At 41.1% G+C, this 24,532-nt stretch overlaps 1 protein-coding gene across 1 annotated transcript in view; it reads right to left on the reverse strand.

Annotated features, from left to right (window-relative positions):
• The window catches only part of LOC124596290, a 75,203-nt gene that overhangs the window by 37,930 nt on the left and 12,741 nt on the right, over nucleotides 1-24,532 (reverse strand). Inside the window, exon 2 of the mRNA XM_047135382.1 lies at nucleotides 9,888-10,248. Coding sequence (XP_046991338.1) covers nucleotides 9,888-10,248 — 361 coding nt within the window. The remainder of the gene's footprint in view (nucleotides 1-9,887; nucleotides 10,249-24,532) is intronic.

Consider the following 24,532-nt stretch of genomic DNA (forward strand, 5'->3'; position numbering starts at 1 on the left):
TACACTTCCCAAATATGGAGCGACGTATTCGACGCGTCCTTAAAAGTTATAAAAATGCGTAAAGTCAAAACATGTGACATATCAGACCAGGCCCCCAATGTTTCTCATTATCCCTAATAAATTAAGACAGATTGCTGCAACCAATATTAGTGGTCCAATTCTACGAACAAGGAGAGGCTTCACCTACATATTTGTTGTAATTGAACTAGCATCAAAATACACCATACTTACACCTTTAAAGAAAGCCACTGGATTTACAATTAGTAAAGCATTTCAAAAGGACTTTATACAACAAGTTGGGAAAGTGAAAAGAATCATCTCAGATAATGGGCCCCAATACGGATCAGTGCATTGGAAAAACACATTAGACAAATTAAAAATCAAACCCACCTTTATTTCCAAATATAAACCAAGTGGAAATCTGGACGAACGTACCATGAAAGATTGGGAACACTTTGTAGACTATTTTGTAGAAAGAACCATTGTACTTGGGACCTATATCTACGAGACTTCCAAGAAGTAATTAATGAGACACCACATAGTACCACGACTTATCCTCCAATTACAGTATTAAAGAATATAGATCCACCAGAAAAAATAAAAGAAATCATTAAATTTCCAGTTATTCCCCGAAAGCAACATAGACAAATCGTCGCTTCTGCCCTACAAAACATTCGCTCAGCAGCAGTGAGACGTAAAATCACTCAAGACAAATCTGCCACAAAGAAACGCTTCACACTGGACCAAAAACTATTCGTAAAAACTCATTACCTTTCACATAAGAGTCAAAATAAATGCAGAAAATTTTATGCAATCTATAAAGGGCCAATGATATTTTCCAGGATCGCTCACGAAAATGCCGTAGAGCTAACGAACCCAAAAACAGGCAGAAGTATTGGCATCTACCACGTGAGCCACCTAAAAGAATGTGAATGAAAGAAATGATAAAAAAAAGAAGAAAGGGAAACGACAGAGGGGCAATCGCAAATCGTTTACTAACCACTAAATCAAAAAATAAATTAAGAATCAACAAAATAACTCATTAATTAAAAGAAAAAGAGACACAATACACACGAACAATCTCTTGTAGTATCAAGTACACTACAACATGCACACAAACAATAAATGGTACACAACAATTAAAAGAATGAAGAAGTGGTAGGACATAATTAGAACAAAGAAAAGAAATAATATATGTACAAAATTTTTTGCCACTATCAGAAAATTTTTGCATTATATAAAATCGAGTTTTTTTTTGTAAATAACAAATATATGTAAAACAAAAATTGTAAATATTTCTACGCGTCAGAGGGACATTGCCACCAACACCAATCACAAGCTCCCATAACAACAGATGCTTCGAGATAGCGACGGAGAGGATACAGACATGTTGAGAAAGCACTTAGGGCAATAACAACAACATGAAGACCAACGCCACACTGGAAATGCAGGTTGCAACCACGTTGGACTACAGGAGGACAACGTGCAGCACAGACATATCATATGTCACGACACTGCTACACAATGGGAGAGTTTGGGGAGAATCATAACACGATGAGACGACAACGAAAGTACAAAAAATTACTAAGATCTACAAACTCATCAAGTAACATTTGGAAAGGCAGTCAGATCCTACAAATCCTATATCACTCTTACACTAAAATTCACATATTCCTAGCCCAAGAAGAACAGAAGAATGCAAGAAAGAAGAGAAGAACAGAAGATACAAGACGAAGAAGGGCAGAAAACAGCAAGATAACTTTCTCTCCTATCATACAAAGCAAATTGCTACAAACGTCTTTCCATGAACTTTGAGGCATGGCAACTACTACAACCATCTCTCCAAAAATAAACCTTGAATCATCCAACAAATACAAGCGAATGGCAAACGGAATATTAAGTAGTACCAACCAACATTATTTAGAAATAGTTGCAGCAAAATGAACAGTACTCTCCCAACCACATCATCAAATCGCCATACCGAACCAGGTGTGAAGTACCAAGTCGTCACAGCACAATATTGGGTGACGATCGTCGGTAGTCAACTACAATAATCGAACTGCCATACCGTCCCAGGTGTGACAACAAAAGAGTACCAAGACATCACTGTTAATGCAGTAAACCACAGTCATCATCATCGGTTAAAAGTACCACTCCATGACTACAATGTCAACAAGTAAGACCTGGCATCGCATGTTAGAGTGCTTCTCTCATGATTTGTGACACCCATACAAATGAGTCAACGCCTTCCAGTACTTCAGTGGGGATCGTCGAGCACTGAAACTGATGCAGCAAAAAAGGAAAAGACTGATAAAAACAAATGTAGAGTTAAGAATATGATAATTTGTAAAAATATTTTTTTTTCCTTTTTTTGTAAAAGTAATTATTTTTATTATGTATGTTAAGTCCATAATTTATAGACACCTTAAAACCTTTTGTAAAGAAACTTAGTTAGTATAGTTATATAATCTCACAAACTCATGGAAAGTCTATTTATTTCTTTGATATATAAAATTAGAAAAGGATTCGTGCAGGATTTTTCTTCTTTAAGTAACATTCAGAAACACCTTTTTGGAGTAATAATATTAATATCGAGGATAGAATTAAGAGGAAACGCTTCTTCATTCTTACAAAAAAAAAAAAAAGTGACACACAAAGAAAAAGATAATGCCTATATACACTCCTGGAAATTGAAATAAGAACACCGTGAATTCATTGTCCCAGGAAGGGGAAACTTTATTGACACATTCCTGGGGTCAGATACATCACATGATCACACTGACAGAACCACAGGCACATAGACACAGGCAACAGAGCATGCACAATGTCGGCACTAGAACAGTGTATATCCACCTTTCGCAGCAATGCAGGCTGCTATTCTCCCATGGAGACGATCGTAGAGATGCTGGATGTAGTCCTGTGGAACGGCTTGCCATGCCATTTCCACCTGGCGCCTCAGTTGGACCAGCGTTCGTGCTGGACGTGCAGACCGCGTGAGACGACGCTTCATCCAGTCCCAAACATGCTCAATGGGGGACAGATCCGGAGATCTTGCTGGCCAGGGTAGTTGACTTACACCTTCTAGAGCACGTTGGGTGGCACGGGATACATGCGGACGTGCATTGTCCTGTTGGAACAGCAAGTTCCCTTGCCGGTCTAGGAATGGTAGAACGATGGGTTCGATGACGGTTTGGATGTACCGTGCACTATTCAGTGACCCCTCGACGATCACCAGTGGTGTACGGCCAGTGTAGGAGATCGCTCCCCACACCATGATGCCGGGTGTTGGCCCTGTGTGCCTCGGTCGTATGCAGTCCTGATTGTGGCGCTCACCTGCACGGCGCTAAACACGCATACGACCATCATTGGCACCAAGGCAGAAGCGACTCTCATCGCTGAAGACGACACGTCTCCATTCGTCCCTCCATTCACGCCTGTCGCGACACCACTGGAGGCGGGCTGCACGATGTTGGGGCGTGAGCGGAAGACGGCCTAACGGTGTGCGGGACCGTAGCCCAGCTTCATGGAGTCGGTTGCGAATGATCCTCGCCGATGCCCCAGGAGCAACAGTGTCCCTAATTTGCTGGGAAGTGGCGGTGCGGTCCCCTACGGCACTGCGTAGGATCCTACGGTCTTGGCGTGCATCCGTGCGTCGCTGCGGTCCGGTCCCAGGTCGACGGGCACGTGCACCTTCCGCCGACCACTGGCGACAACATCGATGTACTGTGGAGACCTCACGCCCCACGTGTTGAGCAATCCGGCGGTACGTCCACCCGGCCTCCCGCATGCCCACTATACGCCCTCGCTCAAAGTCCGTCAACTGCACATACGGTTCACGTCCACGCTGTCGCGGCATGCTACCAGTGTTAAAGACTGCGATGGAGCTCCGTATGCCACGGCAAACTGGCTGACACTGACGGCGGCGGTGCACAAATGCTGCGCAGCTAGCGCCATTCGACGGCCAACACCGCGGTTCCTGGTGTGTCCGCTGTGGCGTGCGTGTGATCATTGCTTGTACAGCCCTCTCGCAGTGTCCGGAGCAAGTATGGTGGGTCTGACACACCGGTGTCAATGTGTTCTTTTTTCCATTTCCAGGAGTGTATAAATAAAACAAAGTAACACAACAGAGATTTTGCGAACATTCACGCGAAGCTTAACTAAAGAAAAGATATAACCACACTAAAACATGATACACTGTACACTAACGAGTTTAGAAAAACTAATATTGTAAAAACAATTTTTGGAAATGAAAAAGAAAAACAGAGACACGTACTGGCAACGACAAAGAATAACAACCTTTGTAAACTCTATATTTGCCTAACAACAAAACATAAATTGTAGAATTAAAAAATAGAAACAGTAGCTAAAAAGAAATCATTAGAAAAAATTAGTAAGAATGGCTGAGTAAAGTTTGTTAGAAAATCTATAAGAACAACTTCTGCCTGACTTTGTCAATGTTTTCCTCGGCATTGACAAACCCCAGACATAAATTTTGTCTGGAGGGAGATAGGTAAAACATTGTGGTCTCCTGACCTTCATTGCTTACATATTCCACCCTCACAATCATATTCCGCACATCAAGACGCTTCATTCGAACCCAAACACGATAAGATAAAGTCAATGTTGTATGAATTCATGTAAACGATATGCAAATAACTAATAAACCGCAAGTGCGCACCTTGGTTGAAATACTCGAGGCTGGCGTACACACATACATTCCAGACACGACAGTCACAGGAGCTGTTAGTTCGAGAGAGGCAACCGCACGCTGGGAGGCAGGTCCCAACCCATCTACATCGGCCGGTGACCGCCAGTAGAGCAGGTAGCTTTTGCCCGAGTGAAAGGACGACCCCGTGTTTGGCTTAAAAGCAAATTCCGCTACATTGTGTGGGAGCGGCCAGCCTACGCATTCGTTACACATAGCACGCAGTTTCAGAGATTTTCACAGGGACACAGCAAACGCCAAACGCCGATACTACAGATTTCCGGATTGGTCGCCTTAAACGAAACGTCATTCTCCCGTTTTAGAAGAGCAATGCTGATTGGCAGACGATAGTCCTGACGCCTTGAGCTGAAGGAGTAATGGAAGAGACGGGAAGATATACCCCTTCACGTCTGGCGTGGAGAGGGGCCATTCCATTGTCGCTCTTGGAGCGAGAACACACAACGAGAGCGTGTGCGCTCGTATGTGTACTCAAAGAGCGAGGAACAAGTGTCTCCTCAGTACTTCACTGGGAGAGCACCTATGTCGAGAGCAAATCGAAGTGTGACTCTATATTGAGTCCTTGCGATTAAGCATTGTTCACTGCGTTGGCCGCCACACTTCTTGTGCGGTGTGAACAGACAGAGCTATAGTTTAACGCCTGCGAGCGGATTTTTGAGTGGCATCGCGGTGGACTGGTTATCTGACCGGTGTACCACGCCAATAGGAGACCTTGACTTCATCAAGGCGTAGGGAGAGTTTGATTGGCGAAGGTCAATCCAGATATTTGTTAGCAACGAACGGCGCAGACAGCAGTCATCGCAGCTTACGGTATTGTGCCCTACAGCTATTGCGAGCCCCATATTTCCTCCACAACAGTACACTTCACTGCATTTCACATGCGACGACAGCCTCGATCATACCTAGCAACATTCTAACGGATAATTATTCAAGTTGAGTAGGCGCGGCTCTCAACCATTCTGCCAAGTCAGTAACAATTAAACTTTGTATAGAAATTTCATTAGCGAATCCTATCCTTAAGACGTAACTTCACATTCCCAAAAGAACGCGGAAGTAACGTGTTCGGTTCATAATTAAAAGTGCCATTATGATTTTCTCAGAATTTTTGCAAAATGAATAATAGTTTTCGTTAGTTTCATGTTTTTCTTACACTAGCTAGCACTACTCCAGTACCCAAGTATCCCACTAGTTACGTAAGAAATGTTGTGAATTTTTGTGTCATTTCCTTACAGCAGACAACTCCAGAAGATATTTATTGATGAAAGTTTTTCAGGCATTTCTCTTTAGAACGTTAGGAGCGTCTGTATGACTTCTGTAGTAGTGTGGGGGTGAAAATTGCATCTTGCAGGAGCCACAGGGTAAAGGGACATCTCCGATGAATCCCACGCTCACAAAACTGACTGAATATAGAATATTTTATAATGAAATTTAACCCTCATATATTAAACGCACTTTATTTCATCTGTGTTATGTACTTTTTCATTCAATAATAATATTAATTCATCCAAAATTTGAGACAAAGGTAAAACTGTCATGGAAGCTTTTTGATATTGAAACTTGAAACTGATGTGGCCCAAAAATTTTAAATGCAGTTATTTAATGAAATGCACGTATTACGAATTTTGAGGTGTTCGCAGTTATTCACAAATCCATTTATTCGCTGTTTTCACTTCCTTGAAATATGGTCTACAGAGTTACCGTCAACTGGCCGGCCTCTTCTGTTAGGGACAGCTGTGTTCCACGTGGACGACTGTATTTTCTTCCTCACTGTCTGAAGATTCGACAGACTGATCAGTTCCGGCATTGTCCATAAATGCTGCAGGAACCTCGCCATGAGAATTACTTTCATCAGAAAAGTCACTTAGGTGACGTTCGCGATTGAGTGCCTTAACAACACTTCCCGTACAGCATCTTCCACTAGTAAAATGTCACTTATACGTGCCATTTTCACGTAGGTGTACTTCACATTCAGCGACTAAACAGTTACACAGTGTGTATTCCAGCGTCACAATGACCCTTCAAAACACATCTCTGTCATATTAATTAAACAACAATGTTTCACAACTTCGAATATCCGTAGTCTGCTAGGTCTCGTTCAGGGCTGAATTTACATTGGTTGCAGTGGGCTGTGTAAGTGTGGTGGTGCATGCACGGTAACAAACAGAAAACTCCAGGGTCAAACTGATTCAAGGGTACACTTGTGGGGTTAAATTGGAACGATCGCACAGGTAATGTCGTGGGGAAGGCAGAGCAATGACTGTGTTTTATTGACAGAACACTAGGAAGATGCAACAGATCTACTAAAGAGATTGCATTGTCTACGCTTGTCGGTATTGCTGGGTTACTGCTCTGCAGTATGGTGTCCTTAACACATAGGATTGACGGACATCGATAATGTTCAAAGAAGGGTAGCTCGTTTTGTGTTATCGGGTAATAGGAGACAGGGTGTCACGGATATGATACACGAGTTTGGTTGGCAATCGTTGAAACGAAGGAGGTTTTGGTAGGGAGAAATCTTTTCACGAAGTTGTAAGCTAGAACGTTCTTCTTCGAATGCGAGAATATTTTTTTTGTCACCACCCTACATAGGGGGGAAATGCCTATTGTAATAAAATAAGTGAGAGCTCGTAAGGAAAGACTGAAGTGTTCGTTTTTCCTGCGCGCGTTTAGAGAGTGGAACGATAGAGAAATAGAGTGAAAAGTGGTTAGTTGAACCCTCTGCCACTCACATGAGTGTGAACGGGAGCGTAGTCATTTGATTTAGATGATCCATACAACTCTGCAAATTCAAAATTTGTGATGTCGTCGTTACCAGTGAGAATTAATGAAGGTTAAAATTGGAGTTGCACTGTTTTATATCTTTTATTCCAAATGACCATCACTATGATATTATAAATTGCAGAACACATTGATCCAGGTTTCTGTCGATTTGTACATGGACGTGAAGAAGTCATGGACGATCCCCCATTCGACATGTGATTGCTGTAGCAAAATTTGTCGCACTTCAAACTAGGGATGTTCGATGATCTTAGACGTTTGAAAATATAGATGTTGGGAGTTTAAAAATTGATTTTTAATATCGATACTAAATTCTTTGAAAGATCGAGGTTGAAAACAAAATATACCCCTTCGATGCTGGCCAAAAATGTAGACTATTTGTTAGCACCAGCAATCATTTTTTCGTCATTCAAACGAATATTTTTTTGGACATGTCTTATAATGACTATGCTGCAGTGGTTAAAGCAATATAAATAGCATTCAGAAGAAAGTAATAAATCGCGTTTTGCCCCTATGTGTAATTTCACAGAAAATAAGTCTACTGAAAAGACTGACAAACTACTTGATAGATTCCTGCAGTGAAAAGGAGTGTAATGTTTAAAGCCTTGTAGCAGCAAGTGATAAGAAAAGGATCAGATCTCAAATTAATTCAAAGACCATCCATTATGTGATATGAATCGTTCTATGTGACTGAAAGACATTTGCAGCTGCCAGTGATTAATAATGTAGGTATTCCAAAATCAGCTTTATAACTCTGATGACGTATATTTCAGAAGTAGGGATCAGAAGAAAGGTGAGGTTTGTGGCATAATGTTCACACATACCTGAAGTATTGTTATGCCTACTTTTTGCAGAGTTAATTATTGAATTGGCAACTCCCTCATCCCAGCAGGCGGTACAGTGTGTGGAATGCTTGACGGAAACCAAATCTAACACCAGGTCCAGCAGTACTTCCAGAAACGCTACAGAAGCACACCACCATCACGCCTGACCATCAGACAGTGGTATACGAGGTTCTAGGAATCGTGAAGAGTCATAAGGAGGATGAGTTCCGGGCGACTGAGCACGACTGATGCAGATGTGGAACATTATCAGGGGCCCATCCAAATCTGTCCATCAAGAGTTGCGACAATTCCAGCTACCACAAACCATGGTACGCAGGGTGCTATGAAAGAGAAGCTTTGCTCCTGCACAAACTGGTGCTGTATTTTCTGATAGGCCAAAGCGCAAAACATTTTCGATTGAGATACTGAGTCGCACTTATAAAAGGTCACAGACGAAGCTCGCTTTCAAGCGTCCAACAAAGTAAACCGACAGAATGAGCGAATGTGAGGCTCTGAGAAATCCGACTTTAGCATGGAAATTGTGCGTGACGGTCTAGAGGTAAACGTGCGGTGTTGTCCGCTTCACGATTGTGTGATGGGACCATTTTTCTTTGCCAACGCGTCGATAACCTCGACTGTTTATCTCGACATGACATCGTGCTGCAGCTTGATGGAGCCTTTCTTCACTGGGCATCAATGGCTAGGAAGAATAAGGATTACACATTTCCAGGTCACTGGACTGGCAGAGGAGGACCGATTCCCTGGGCTACAAAGGCTCGAGATATAACCGCACCAGATTTATTTTTTTATGGGGCCCTGTAAGAACTGGGAGCTTGCATGAGATCAGCAATCGTACACGTTAATGAGGACATGCAGGGCCAAACATGAGATGAACTGGAACATCGTTTACGTATTCTTCATACTGCAGAGCGGACAAACACTCTGTTAAACGTCTACTAAAACTGTGGATATGTGTGAACATTACGCCGCAGACCGGAACTTCCTACCAGTCTCGATTTCTGACATATATGTCATCAAAGTCGCAAAGATCATTTTGGAACGGCTGTATTGGTGCACTGCCCATACTAATTGCCGCGGATATTGTAGATGTGGCAGATGTTTGTGATATTATGGGGTTTGTAGAAGTGGCTACTCGTGAAATCTCCATAGAAAAGAATGTTGCGAGCAGTAAAATAATCCTAGTAACTGATGTGTTCCATCTGATGGAAAATCCAGAATGGAATAATGTCAATATTATGAATAAGATAGATTGCTACTCACCATAGCGGAGATTTTGGGTCGCAGAGTATTAACAACTAAGTTTTCGGCTAAAAGGCCTTCTTTAGAATTAGACAACATTCACAGACATACGCAAATGCAATTCACACACACATGACTACTATCTCTGGCTACTGTGGCCAGGTCTGGCCTCAACATGGTTTGGAGGATGTACATGGCACTGACGGTGGCCACAAGCTTAGCGTCTGCGCGGGATTGCTGGAAGACTTCCAAGGGCAGGACAGAGTCGCTACTAAGGTCTTTGTGGGATGAAGAATAGGTACCTTTTGTAGACTCAGCATGGTGACTTGCAAGACGTAGACGGGGATGACGACGGCCACCGGCCTGGTTTCCTCGCATGACTGCAGGAAGACTTGCAACGGAAGAATGGAGTCAATGTTGAGGTCGTGCTGGCACAGCACATCACCCAGTGTCTGGTGGTACAATTCCAGCAGCTGCCGGCCATGAGCTTGCCGCATGTCGCGCATCGTGGTCAAGTGCAGGAACGTCACCACGTCATGTGCTGGAGGTTCTAGGTGAAGTGTCTGGAAGTCCAGAAGCCGCACCGACAGCTCCCCCTTGGCGTTCTCCGCAAACAGCATGTTGTTTAGCCACAGGTCTCTATGGCACAGCACATTGCGATACCTGCACAAAAAACATAAACACTGTATCAACGAGCATCAAATAATGTTCAGTAGCAACAGTGGCTGTAGTAAGCGCTACAGCCAATGCTGCAGCAAACCGATGGGTACTTCCTACTACACTTTAAATACCACAATATGTAGGTGACAAGGACGTTAAATATGAGTAATGCTTGCTAAGAAATGTTCTGTTTAGTGTGTACTAGGACAAGATAGAGTTGTGGGATAGGCGTCAAATCAGAGAACAAATCAATAGAAACCAGAGTTTAAAAAGTATTATCGTGATCGAGGAACTAATTATTGTCTGACAGCTATACATGGAGAATTGCATCGGGAGAATGGAGAGGAAGATAGATCTTTGGATGGAGACAAAGAAATGAGCTATTAAGTAGCTAATTTCTTTTAGTACAAGGATTCGACCTAAATTATCTTTGCAGGAAACACAGCGAGCACTTCGAGCTCAGGAAGGAACGGAGATTGACTAGCAGCTACTCTCTACCACATGACCCGCTGAAATGTCATTCACATATCTTTTTCTATCGAAGTTTACTAACATTAAATGAAGCTTCTGGACTACGTAACATACGAGTTGAAGAAAATTTTCTCAACATTTGGGTGAAAAATTTTTGTGAGAAACATTGATTTTTCTATTTAGTCTCCATTTAGGTCAGCATAGACCACTTTATCAGCTTCTCTCCAGTGACTAGAAAGGTATGGCTTCTGGTTCAATGTATGAAACTTTGTGTGCCGCCTTAAGGCAGGTCTTGTCATGGGGGAAGCCTCGTCAGATAGGTCCACCATGTGACTGTCTAGGGAAGTGATTCCAGTGGTGGTTTCCCGTTACCTTTCTCTGATGACGATGAATCAGTCCAGAGACTGGTTTGATGCAGGTGTCCATCCTTCTCTATCCTGTGCAAGCTTCTTCATATCCCAATATCTACTGCAGCGTACGTCCTTCTGAATCTGTTTAGTGTATTCATCTCTTGATCTCCCTCTACAATTTTTACCCTCCACGCTGCCCTCAAATAATAAATTGGTGATCCCTTGATGCCTCAGAATATGTCCTACCAACCGATCCCTTCTTCTAGTCAAGTTGTGCCACAAATTTCTCTTCTCCCCAGTTCTATTCAATACCTCCTCATTAGTTATGTGATCTACCCACCTAATCTTCAGCATTCTTCTGTAGCACCACATTTCGAAAGCTTCTATTGTCTTTTTGTCTAAACTATTTATCGTCCACGTTTCACATCCATACATGACTACACTCCATACAAATGCTTTCAGAAAATGACGTCCTAACACTTAAATCTATACTCAACGTTATCAAATTTCTCTTCTTCAGAAACACTTTCCTTGCCATTGCCAGTCTACATTTTATATTCTCTCTACTTCGACCATCATCAGTTATTTTGCTCCCCAAATAGCAAAACTCATTTACTACTTTAAGCATTTCATTTCCTAATCTAATATCCTCAGCATCACCCGATTTAATTCGACTACATTCCATTATCCTCGTTTGGCTTTTGTTGATGTTCATCTTATATCCTCCTTCCAAGACACTATCAATCCCGTTCGGCTGCTCTTCCAGGTCCTTTGCTGTGTCTGACACAATTACAATGTCATCGGCGAACCTCAAATTTTTAATTTCTTCTCCATGGATTTTAATTCCTACTCCGAATTTTTCCTCTTGTTTCCTTTACTGCTTGCTCAATATACAGATTGAATAACATCGGGGAGAGGCTACAACCCTGTCTCACTCCCTTCCCAACCACTGCTTTCCTTTCATGCCCCTCGACTCATAACTGCCATCTGGTTTATGTACAAATTGTAAATATCCTTTCGCTCCCTGCCACCTTCAGAATTTGAAAGGGAGTATTCCCGTCAACATTGTCAAAAACTTTCTCTAAGTCTACAAATCCTAGAAACGTAGGTTTGTCTTTCCTTAATCTATTTTCTAAGATACCTCGTAGGGTCAGTACTGCCTCACGTGTTCCAACATTTCTACGGAATCCAAATCGATCTTCCCTGAGGTCGGCTTCTACCAGTTTTTCCGTTCGTCTGCAAAGAATTCGTGTTAGAATTTTGCAGCTATGACTTATTAAACTTATAGTTCGGTAAATTTTCACATCTGTCAAGACCTGTTTTCTTTGGAATTGAAATTATTATATTCTTCTTGAAGTCTGAGGGTATTTCGCCTGTCTCATACCTCTTGCTCACCAGATGGCAGAGTTTTGTCAGGGCTGGCTCTCCCAAGGCTATCAGTAGTTCTAATGGGATGTTGTCTACTCCCCGGGCCTTGTCTCGACTTACGTCTTTCAGTGCTTTGTCAATCTCTTCACGCAGTATCATATCTCCTATTTCATCTACATCTACGTACTCTTCCATTTCCATAATATTGTCCTCAAGTACATCACCCTTGTATAGACCCTCTATATACTCCTTCCACATTTCTCCTTTCCCTTCTTTGATTAGAACTGGGTTTCCATCTGAGCTCTTGATATTCATGCAAGTAGTTCTCTTTTCTCCAAAGGTCTCTTTAATTTTCCTGTAGGCAGTATCTGTCTTACCCATAGTGATATATGGCTCTACATCCTTACATTTGTCTTCTAGCCATCCCTGCTTAGCCATTTTGCACTTTCTGTCGATCTCATTTTTGAGACGTTTGTATTCCTTTTTGCCTGCTTCATTTACCGCATTTTTGTATTTTCTCTTTTCATCAATTAAATTCAATATATCTTCTGTTACCCAAGGATTTCTTTTAGCTCTCGTCTTTTTACCTACTTGATCCTCTGCTGCCTTCACTATTTCATCTCTCAAAGCTCCCCATTCTTCTTCTACTGTATTTCTTTCTCCCATTCTTGTCAATCGTTCCCTAATTCTCTCCCTGAAACTCTCTACAACCTCTGGTTCTGTCAGTTTATCCAGGTCCCATCTCCTTAAATTCCTACCTTTTTGCAGTTTCTTTAGTTTTAATCTACAGTTGACAACCAATAAATAGTGGTCAGAGCCCACATCTGCCCCTGGAAATGTCTTACAATTTAAAACCTGGCTCCTAAATCTCTGTCTTACCATTTTAAATCTATCTGAAACCTGTCAGTATCTCCAGGCTTCTTCCATGTGTACAATCTTCTTTTATGATTCTTGAACCAAGTGTTAGTTATGATTAAGTTACGCTCTGTGCAAAGTTGTACCAGGTGGCTTCCTCTTTCATTCCTTATCCCCATTTCATATTCACCTCCGACGTTAACTGCTCTTCCTTTTCCTGCTATCGAATTCCAGTCACTCATGACTATTAAATTTCCGTCTCCCTTCACTATATGAATAACTTCTTTTATCTCATCCTACATTTCATCAATCTCTTCGTCATCTGCGGAGCTAGTCGGCATATAAACTTGTACTACTGTGGTAGGCGTGGGCTTCGTATCTATCTTGGCCACAATAATGCGTTCACTATGCTGTTCGTAGTAGCTTACTCGCATTCCAAATTTTTTATTCATTATTAAACCTACTATTGCATTACCCCTATTTGATTTTGTATTTCTAACCCTGTGTTCACCTGACCAGAAGTCTTGTTCCTCCTGCCACCGAACTTCACTAATTCCCTTTTTAAATTTTCTAACTTATCTACCCGATTAAGGGATCTGACATTCCACGATCCGACCCGTAGAACGCAAGTTTTCTTTCTCTTGATAACAACGTCCTCCTGAATAGTCCCCGCCCAGAGATCCGAATGGGGGACTATTTTACCTCCGGAATATTTTACCCAAGAGGACGCCATCATCATTTAACCATACAGTAAAGCTGCATGCCCTCGGGAAATTACGGCTGTAGTTTCCCGTTGCTTTCAGCCGTGAGCAGTACCAGCACAGCAAGGCTCTTCTAGTTAGTGTTACAAGGCCAGATCAGTCAATCATCCGGACTGTTGCCCCTGCAACTACTGAAAAGGCTGCTGCCCCTCTTCAGGAACCCACATTTGTCTGCTGTCTCAACAGATACCCCTCCGTTGTGGCTGCACTTGCGGTACGGCTATCTGTATCGTTGAGGCACGCAAGCCTCCCCACCAGCGGTAAGGTGCATGGTTCATGGGGGGAATAACGAATTAGGAATTCGTATTTCTTGAAAATGAGTTTTACCTTAATATTATAACACCAACTCTGAGAACACAAAAATAAAATCAAGTCCTGTGTCTCATTCCAGTTGCTCCTGCACAACAACAGACGGCTGCACTGTAGAAAAAATTACTGGCACCAGTGAATTGCTGTACTGTAGAAATGTGGACAGTTCATTCATTCTCTGTTCCATGAGAATTCTGTGTCACCAACATATGGTTCCACTGTTAATAAAATACAAAACATTCTTAACCTAATTTTTTTTAATATATGAAATGTTGCAATAGTCTAAAAGGTCTACAAATTACATAGACAGCGCGAAAAGTGCAATGTTTACACGGATTACCTAGGACCTAGTTGTGGTTAAGATTACGAAAAAATGCTGTAAGATTGAAATCAGTTAATGTGATGTCACAATATTCTAAAATCTCTGCAAAACTACATCTGCAGTGGAAAGGAAAGTGGAAGTTAATTTCGACATATAAACATATTCGACAAAATAGTGACCAAAATTCTAAAGCTCTCCAATGCTAGATTTCAATGTCTAATAACAGCTGACATTGTAGAAGGTGGGTCTAAGGATTCGTAGTCGTAAAACGAACCTGACCAGGCTTATAACTGCAGGAAAATACATGTCAGTTAAAATATTACACTGAGCAGGCATGCACAGAAGCCAATTGACAGCCTGAATGTAACTAATTAGAGCTGCCCTTGATGTAATTCGCAATATAGCCTCAAATTAAGTATTTGCACATTGAAATTCTTCTCAAGGACCATTCTAGGAGAAACAAAGATAATACATTTTGTCGTTAACTACAAAAGATATAATCGGTGCTTTTGATTGCCAGTTATTACTATTATTACAAACGACACATCCCAACTGGGTGCTAAGTACGTTAAAAACTATCGACGAAGTTTGCAATCGGAACTATGGCAAAAAGGCTCTCTGAAAGCTTTATAGAATATATTTCCTGCAATTACCTAATAAATAACACCATCATGTAAAAAAAGTACTCGGTACACAGAGCAGAGTAAAAACACAAACACCATATTGAAGTACTACCGACACACAGTTGTCTTATTATGGAAGGAAGGAATAAGGTGTTCGATTTTTGGAGGGAATAAGGTGCTTTATTATGATTTATCATTAAAAAGGTGAGTAAAATGGGAAGTCTATGAACACACGGGAAATGATCAAAGATAGTAACAGTGAGAGATGTAGCACCTCCAAAGAGAATGTAAGAGTAATAAATGAACTTACTTACCATTTATTGTGTGACATCTTACACATTTCAAGTTCAATGAATCTTCAAAAAGTAAATATTGTCGCATCGAAATTGTCTTTATAACTTTTTTAAAATGCATGCTTATCGTAGTATGCAAAACCTTGTAAGTAGGCTGTTTAGGTTTTTATGTTGGTAACGCCACGTAGCGCTTTATATGAAAATCACTGACTGTGCTGTGTGAAGTCTGTGGCTGTTTTGCATTGTTGGAATATTTGCTATTGTAGTGCTGCGCAGTTGGATGCAGTGTTGCCAATTTAGCGACTTTGTCGCTAGAAATGGCGACTTTTGCCTTCGTCTTAGCGACAAAAAAACTTTTTAGCGACAAAAATTATTTAGCGACTCATCTGACGCCTTTTGGAGTACTGACGACTTTTGAAGTACAAATCAAAACTATTTTGGGCCAGTATTTTCATTAACAAAACTAAGATTTTAACTATAGAATGGGTACTACACTGACGTTGTTCTAGATTTGCTAAGTTAAATTAAGTTCTTAGCAGATCGTGTAGCATTTAGTAAACCTGAATGTGGGAATTGCCTACAGAGTAAGAAAACCTTGACTACAGAACAGTTCATTATTCATTACCCACTAGCCTGTTATCGTCGATAGCGTATCGATCTATAATTCTTCAACTTTTGAACTCCCTTTATTTTTCGAATTGACAAAAAACATACATATGTACGAGGGTTGTTTTTTAAGTAAGCGCCGTTTTTATTTTAAAAAAAAAGATACAAATACTTTCGTAAAAAACTTTTATTTTCTGATTCTACACACTTTTACCTATTTTTCTACATAGTTGCCTTGTTTATTTAAGCACTTGTCATACTGTACAACTAAGTTTTTAATTCCCTCTTCGAAGAATTCGGCCGCCTGCTCCGACAGCCAAGAGTTCACGGCCGCTTTCACTTCATCGTCGTCATTGAAGCGCTGCCCGCCAAGATGGTGTTTCAGGTACCGGAAAAGGTGAAAATCGCTAGGAGCAAGGTCGGGGCTGTATGGTGCATGGTCCAAAACTTCCCAGCCAAAAGAATCAATCAAATCCCGAGTCTTTTGAGAGGTGTGAGGCCTAGCGTTATCGTGCAGGAGCAAAACTCCATTTGTCAGCATGCCGCGCCTTTTGTTTTGAATTGCACAGTAGGCATCTGAGTTGATTGTCGTTCCTCGTGGCATAAAGTTCACTAGCAAAACACCGCGCCGGTCCCAGAACACAGTTGCCATAATCTTGCGCTTTGACAGTGTCTGTTTGGCATTGACCTTGACAGGTGAGGTTGTGTGCCGCTATTCCATCGATTGTCGCTTGCTTTCGGGAGTGATATGGGATACCCATGTTTCATCTCCAGTGACAATTTGACTCAACATGTCAACCCCTTCTTCCTCGTAACGAATCAAAAAGTCCAATGAAGTGGCAAATCTCTTCCCTTTGTGGTCCTCTGTGAGAAGTCTGGGTACCCCCCGAGAACACAGTTTCTTAAAGTTTAGGTTTTCAGACACAATTTTGTACAAAAACCGATCTTGAAACTTGTGGAAATTCCAAAGAAAGACTGGAAATTGTGAATCTTCTGTCCTCACGAATCTTTGTTTCGACTGCAGCCACCAAATCATCAGTGATCACAGAGGGCCGGCCTGAGCGTTCTTCGTCATGGAAGTTTTGACGGCCATTTTTAAACTCTCTAACGCACTTTACCTTCACTCATTGTATTCAAGCCATAAACTTCTGTTAACTGACGATGAATTTCTGCAACTGATAGGCTTCTCGCGGTCAAAAAACGCATCACTGACCGTATCTCACACGCGGCGGGCGATTCAATAATCGTAAACATTATAAAGTAGGACAGCGATGCGTACACGTCAGCTACAGAGCTGCAACTTACATCAGTGTGAACGGGATGGATGCCGGCAAGTGGCGTGGTGGCTTGTTGCGGCGTCCGCACGAACTACGGGACTATACGCGCGAACGGCCCTTACTTAAAAAACAACCCCCGTATAATAAAATACAATTCTGTCCAGCAACCTCTAATTTTTCGAAATGTTAACTCGCAGTCAAATTATTACCACATGCACAGTGGTAACGCAAGAACAAGTCGGTGGGGGTATCTCAGACATTATTACGTTTTAAACAATGAACAATAGGACTGAGTGAGTAGATTGTTTCATGACGTCTAGTTCGCCTGAGTTTTAATGTATTTTCAGTGATTATAAATTGGTGAAACTTATGTTGTGGTGGCTTACATAATGCATTTGCCGCAGAAGAAGAAGCAGCAGTACGCTCAAAAATATCGGGATGCGTGGGTAGCAGAACCTGATTCAATGGGTGGCGGAAACCAGTCGTTGGTGACTTGTCGAAGGCAAGATGTCAAGTATGTGGAACAGAGTTTTATGCTAAATTGTGTGATATTAGAAAAAATTCGAAAACTATTAAGCGTAAACAAAAAATTGATTTAAAAAAACACAAACCACCTCACCTGTGAAAATTGTTCCGACAACTACAGTTAGAATAGCAAGCAGAGCGGAACGCGCCCTTTCTGTATTTATTGCTGAACATTGTTCTATTTTAGCTGTAGATGATTTAGGAATACTGTGCAAGATGGTATTTTCCGGTGATGAGGGCACTAAAAACATCCAATTACATCGTACAAAGTGCACTAACATTATAACTGAAGTTTTGGCTCCCTATTTTACACAATCATTGGTTGGAGATATAGGCAACCAAAAATACAGCGTACTAATAGATGAATCCACAGATGCATCAATATCTAAAATGCTAGGTATCGTTATACGGTACTGTAGTGTAAGCAACCAAACCATTAGATCAGCATTTATCAAACTCGCTGTAGTAGAAACTGCAGATGTAAGAAATCTGGCTGCTGTTCTTGTGAATTCTTTGAAAGATCTCAAACTTCTAATCGCTAATATGGTCGAAATTGGCACAGATAATGCTTCTGCAATGGTTGGAATAAACAATGAATGGGCTTTTCGAACAACTCAAGAGAGAATATGGTTTGAAGCATTTGGTATTGATCCGTTGCATTTGTCACTCTCTTCAGCTTGCAGTTTCGCACGCCTCAGTGAATACCATACCTATAAACATAGAGTTTCTTGCACGGGAAACCAACAATTGCTTCTCCATTTCACCCAAAAGACAAGAGGAATATAAAAAGGTTTATGAGACAATAAATTGTGGAAAACAGCCACTAAAAATTTTCAAGGTCTGTGCGACACGTTGGCTTTCAATTGAACCAGCAATACGAAGAATTCTGGAGCAGTGGGAAGAACTAAAGCTACATTTTTCACTTGCAATGGTTCAAGACAATTGTTACACTGCCGATCTTTTGTACAAGATGGATTCTGACGACTCAAATCATCTTTACATGTGTTACCTTAAACATGCTTTAAAAGACGTACAAATAGCAATAAAGGCTTTTGAAGGAGAAGACAATGACCCCACTAAATTACTAGATACACTTGTATTTCTCATGCAGTCACTCGGACCAAACATAGTTTTTCCAACTGTTGATTTGTTGACAACACCAGTTCCAAGCAAATGTATGTAAGCAAATCCGAACCTTGGCTTTATTTTCTTCAGACAAACTTGACTCAGACAACTTCTGTTCAAACATAAAGTTTATTTGAAGAAGAGATGCATTCAGTTTAGTCAAACTCATAAAAGAAATTCAACAAAGACTGCCAAGTAATGTTACGATCCTGAAAAAAATGCCAATGCTGGATGTTGAAGAAACACTAAAAGTGAATAAAAATAATGCTGCAGCGGATGTAGCCAGAGAATTGGGTTTTAGTGGCGATTTCATAGACGGTATGCTGCAAGAATGGCATAATATCAACTTAACTTCATTAGGTGGAATAACACTACTAACACTGTTCGATTTTTGAGTGAGGTTTTGCAGTATAAAAATGCTACAGGGGAGAATCCTTTTTCTTTGATTTCACAGCTAGCAATGACTGTTTTATGCCTACAACACTCAAATGCAGAAGTGGAAAGAATATTCAGTTCTATGAACATTATAAAAACTAAACAACGTAACAGATTATCGTTAAAGACAATTAATGCTTTGATCATATTGAGAAACCAGCTGAAGAAACAAAATAAAGATTGTGCATCTTTTGACATACCGTCATACGTATTGCAGCTTATTGGAACGAACGAAAGTTACTCTTTTGCGACAAAACCAGTCGAACTGCAACATCATCTTTTGAGCGACGTTCAACCCTCAACATCAACTACAGTTCTGTCAGAGCATGGAACGTAATAGTTATTCGATCTTCTGAGTGACGACGATGAATAGCTCACATACCGGTATGTATATATTTTGTAACCTAATTTGAGTTCTTGCTTTCTTTTGTTACAAATATAGTTGTATATTTCTTGTATATTTGGCTACTGTGATTGACGCAACACATAAATTGTTGTTTCAATTATGATAACAAGTTTAATTAAATGTTAGCGTATTTTATATGTATGTTGTTGCAAGCGAAGCGTCATTTAATTAAGACAATATAGCAATTACGTATGTGAGAATTTTTATTAATATAACCCCCCGCTCCACTGGCTTATTGCACCATTCACAGCACGAAATTTTCAGTACATCCCCAGTAAAATCAGTTTTAGCGACTTTTGATATTGAATCTAGCGACTCGGGTTTTTTAGATTTGGCAAGACTGGTTGGACGTGAACATCGCGTAGCGTTGTGCAGTTGGAGGTGAGCTGCCAGCAGTGGTGGATGTGGGGAGAGAGATGGCAGAATTTTGAGAGCGGACGATCTGGACGTGTTTCCATCAGAAAGAGTAAATTTGTAATACTGTATATCATGAACTGATTTATATATGATGACTTTTGAATATTATTAAGGTAAATACATTGTTTGTTCTCTATCAAAATCTTTCATTTGCTAACTATGCCTATCAGTAGTCAGTGCCTTCAGTAGCTAGAATCCTTTATTTAGCTGGCAGTATTAGCGCTCCCTGTATTGCAGTAGTTCGACTAAAGAAGATTTTTGTAAGTGATTCATGACAGGTATAGGTTATTGTTAGTCACGGCCATTATTTTGTAGGGATTATTGAAAGTCAGATTGGGTTGCGCTAAAAATATTGTGTGTCATTTTGGTGTTGATCAGAATAAGTAAAGAGAGAAATGTCTGAGTACGTTCAGTTCTGCTCAGCTGTTTGAAAATCAAATGACGTAAGAGGTTTATCAGCACTGTAATTCATAAATTTTTCTAAGGGTATGTTTTAGCGTGTACGAAAAGTCGATTTCGCACACCTCATAAGCACCATGAGGCATCAAACACACGGAATGCAAAACACCTATCATGTGACACAAGGCTTTCTCTGTAAGCATACCACTGCGTGATAAACCACGCCTTCAACTACCTAGCTTCAACTAATTTTCAGGGTAATACAACTACCCATTTCCCACACACGTAGATAATTGTAGATAGGAGACTTTTTAAGATTTTTGTCAGGGCAGCGAATAGGAAAGCGTAATCTATTCTGTAACTTTATTAAAATTATTTCTTTATTTTTGTTTGGTGCAGTTTTAATGACATCCAGCTTAATTCTTACCTTATAATTTTAATCTTGATTTGAATCACCCATTCCCGTCTCCAGCCAGTAATGTGAGAAATACAAACTAGGAATATTCCCGAATTCCACTACATATCTAATTTTCTGCCTTATGGCTTTAACAATTAGCCCTCTTCCTTCCTGCAGTTCATCCATGCGAGAGCATTCAGGCAGTTTAACATTGCCTCTTATTTCGTACATAGCACTTTCGTTAAAACCCTCCACATATTTGTGACTGTACATTAGCAACTCTTCATTTCCACATTCTTGCGGAATTTCTGCATATAACTTAAAAGTTTCCAATTTTTGTAAACGAATGTCAATTAAGATTGTTGTTATTCCTTAAGCTGTTAGGTGCACAACATTCTGCCCTCTAGGGTCAGGTAAGATATAACCATTCTTTACAAGCAGATTCTACAGGTAGTAAACATTCTCGATTCCATTCAATTTGGCTAGTACTCCAACACGTTCACTGTAAACACAGATATTTTATATTCCTCACTCCTAGCCGGATATCGTCATGCACTGTGTTTAAGGACATACGTAATTCTTGCTTGCACATCAGCAACAGCTTTTTTCTTTTTCCAAGTGCAGGTTATATTCTTACTTTATGACAGCTGTTTTAGCACAATTTCCAGTGTTCTTTTTTGTGTGCATAACAAAGCAAGCGCTCTTAAGGGCATGATTTCTACAATATGGAATAGTGTAAGTCGGTTCAGTACATATACTCTCTTTCTTAGGACTTGGGCGACAACAGTGTTCGTGGATACCAGTTCTAATGGCTACGATCCTCGCGAGGCGATAACAAGTTGGCCTGTGATTCACACGGCGGTCATCATGTCCTGAAACGTGAGCCATGATTGGCTGCTTCAAGACCACTTCAATAGGCTGCGTTTGATGCTACTAGCACTCTGCTCTACATCTGTATCTGCATGGATACTCTGCAAATCATATTTAAGTGCCTGGCGGAGAGTTCATCGAACCACCTTCACAGCAATTCTCTATTATTCCAATCTCCTACAGCGCGCGGAAGAAACGAACACCTATATCTTTCCGTGCGAGCTCTGATTTCCCTTATTTTATTATGATGATCGTTTCTCCCTATGTAGGTCGGCGTAAATATTTTCGCATTCGAAGGAGAAATTTGGTGATTAAAATTTCGTGAGAAGACTCCACCGCAACGGAAAACGCCTTTGTTTTAATGATGTCCATCCAAAATCCTGTATCATTTCATTGACACCCGCTCCTCTATGTACACGGTACGTACTGCCCGTCTCTGAACTTTCTCGCTGTACTCCGTCAATTCTATCTGGTAAGGATCCCACATCACGTGGCAGTATTCTAAAAGAGGATGGACAAGCGTAATGTAGGCAGCCTCTTTAGTAGATATGTTACATTTCATAAGTGTCCTGTCATAAAAACGGAGCCTTTGGTTAGCCTTCCCCAGAACATTATCTATGTGTTCCTTCCATTTTAAGTTGCTCATAATTTTAATTCCTAGCTATTTAGTTGAATTTATAGCGTTTGGATTTGACTGATATATCGTGTAACCGAAGTTTAACAGATTCCTTTTGACACTCATGTGAATGACCTCACACTTTTCGTTATTTAGGATCAATTTCCAATTTTCGCACCATACAGATATCTTTTTCTAAATCGTTTTGCAATTTGTTTTAATCTTCTGATGACTTTACTAGTCGATAAACGACAGTATCATCTGCAAAAAACTTAAGACGGTTGCTCCGATTGTCTTCTAAATCCGTTTATATAGAAAGGAACAGCAAAGGGCGTATAACACTACCTTGGAAAACGCCAGAAATCATTTCTGTTTTTTCTCGATGACTTTCCGTCAGTTACTACGAACTTTGACCTCTCTCACAGAAATCAAGAATTCAGTCACATAACTGAGACGATATTGCATAAGCAGGCAATTTCACTACAAGCAGCTTCTGTGGTACAGTGTCAAAAGCCTTCTGGCTCGATATGTGAAAAGCTGTTCCTGGCAGGCAGCAGCTTAAATGCAACAACGCCACTGGCTAGCAACGAGGTGTGTGGTGCTGCAGTGAACTGCGATGTGCCAGTAACAGGTATGCAGCATAAACGTACCCTAATGAAACTCTGTCACTCTCTAAGAATCAGTTTGCTGTAATCGAGTACCGAATTCGAAGACTTCTTTCACACATGGAGAGCCGTCCGCGGTAACAGCGCGTTGTCTGAGGAGCTTTGCCACAGTTCGCGCGGCTGCCCCCATCGGAGGTTTGAGTCCTCCCTCGGGCAAGGGTGTGTGTGTTGTCCTTAGCGTAAGTTAGTTTGAGTCAGATTAAGTAGTGTGTTTAAGCCTAGGGACTGATGACCTCAGCAGTTTGAGCCCAGGGGAACTTACCACCACCACATGGAGAACTCTCCCTTTCAGCATGACGATGCCAGACAACACACGAGCGCTGCGACAACCACTGTCATTGATCATCCTTCGTACAGTTACGACTTGGCCCCATCCGACTTTCGTCTGTTTCCAAAACCTGAAGAACATCTTCAGGAACTTCGCTTTGATAGTGATGAAACTGTGCAATCAGAGGTGAGGTTGTGGCTCCGTCAACAAACTCAAACACTGTGCAGTGATGTTCTCAAGAAACGTGTCTCTAATTGGGAGAAATGTGTTCGTTGTCAGAGTGACTATGTTCGGAAATAAATATGTAGATAGGAAGAATAAAAATGTAGAATGTTAATAAAGTTTACATCTATTTTATTTAAAATTAACAGGCATTACTTTTCAGCATGCCATCGTATACGACGACCGTACCGCAGCTAGTGCAAAAATATCCATAACATCTTTATTATTATACACATCATTCAAAGCGCATGTGTACCTGGTGTTTCTCTTATATACAGTTATACAAGATCTTCTGTTTTCGTTGCAGCTGAATGATGAATAGGAAGGGGAAACACAGATATATTATTGGGTTCCTAGCGAAGGAAGAACGTAAGCTGATGGTTCAAATGGCTCTGAGCACTATGGGACTCAACTGCTGAGGTCATTAGTCCCCTAGAACTTAGAACTAGTTAAACCTAACTAACCTAAGGACATCACAAACATCCATGCCCGAGGCAGGATTCGAACCTGCGACCGTAGCGGTCTTGCGGTTCCAGACTGCAGCGCCTTTAACGTAAGCTGAAATTTGAAGAATCGATGTGGGAATGACATCCTTGACAAGAACGACTTGCATCGTGCACAGATGAAGTTTGCACGAAGGGAAACCAATATTGTCGGCCGGTGTGGCCGAGCGGTTCTAGGCGCTTCAGTCTGTAACCTCGCGACCG

Source organism: Schistocerca americana, chromosome 2 (assembly GCF_021461395.2).
Source record: "Schistocerca americana isolate TAMUIC-IGC-003095 chromosome 2, iqSchAmer2.1, whole genome shotgun sequence".
In the NCBI taxonomy this organism is placed as follows: Eukaryota; Metazoa; Arthropoda; class Insecta; order Orthoptera; family Acrididae; genus Schistocerca; species Schistocerca americana.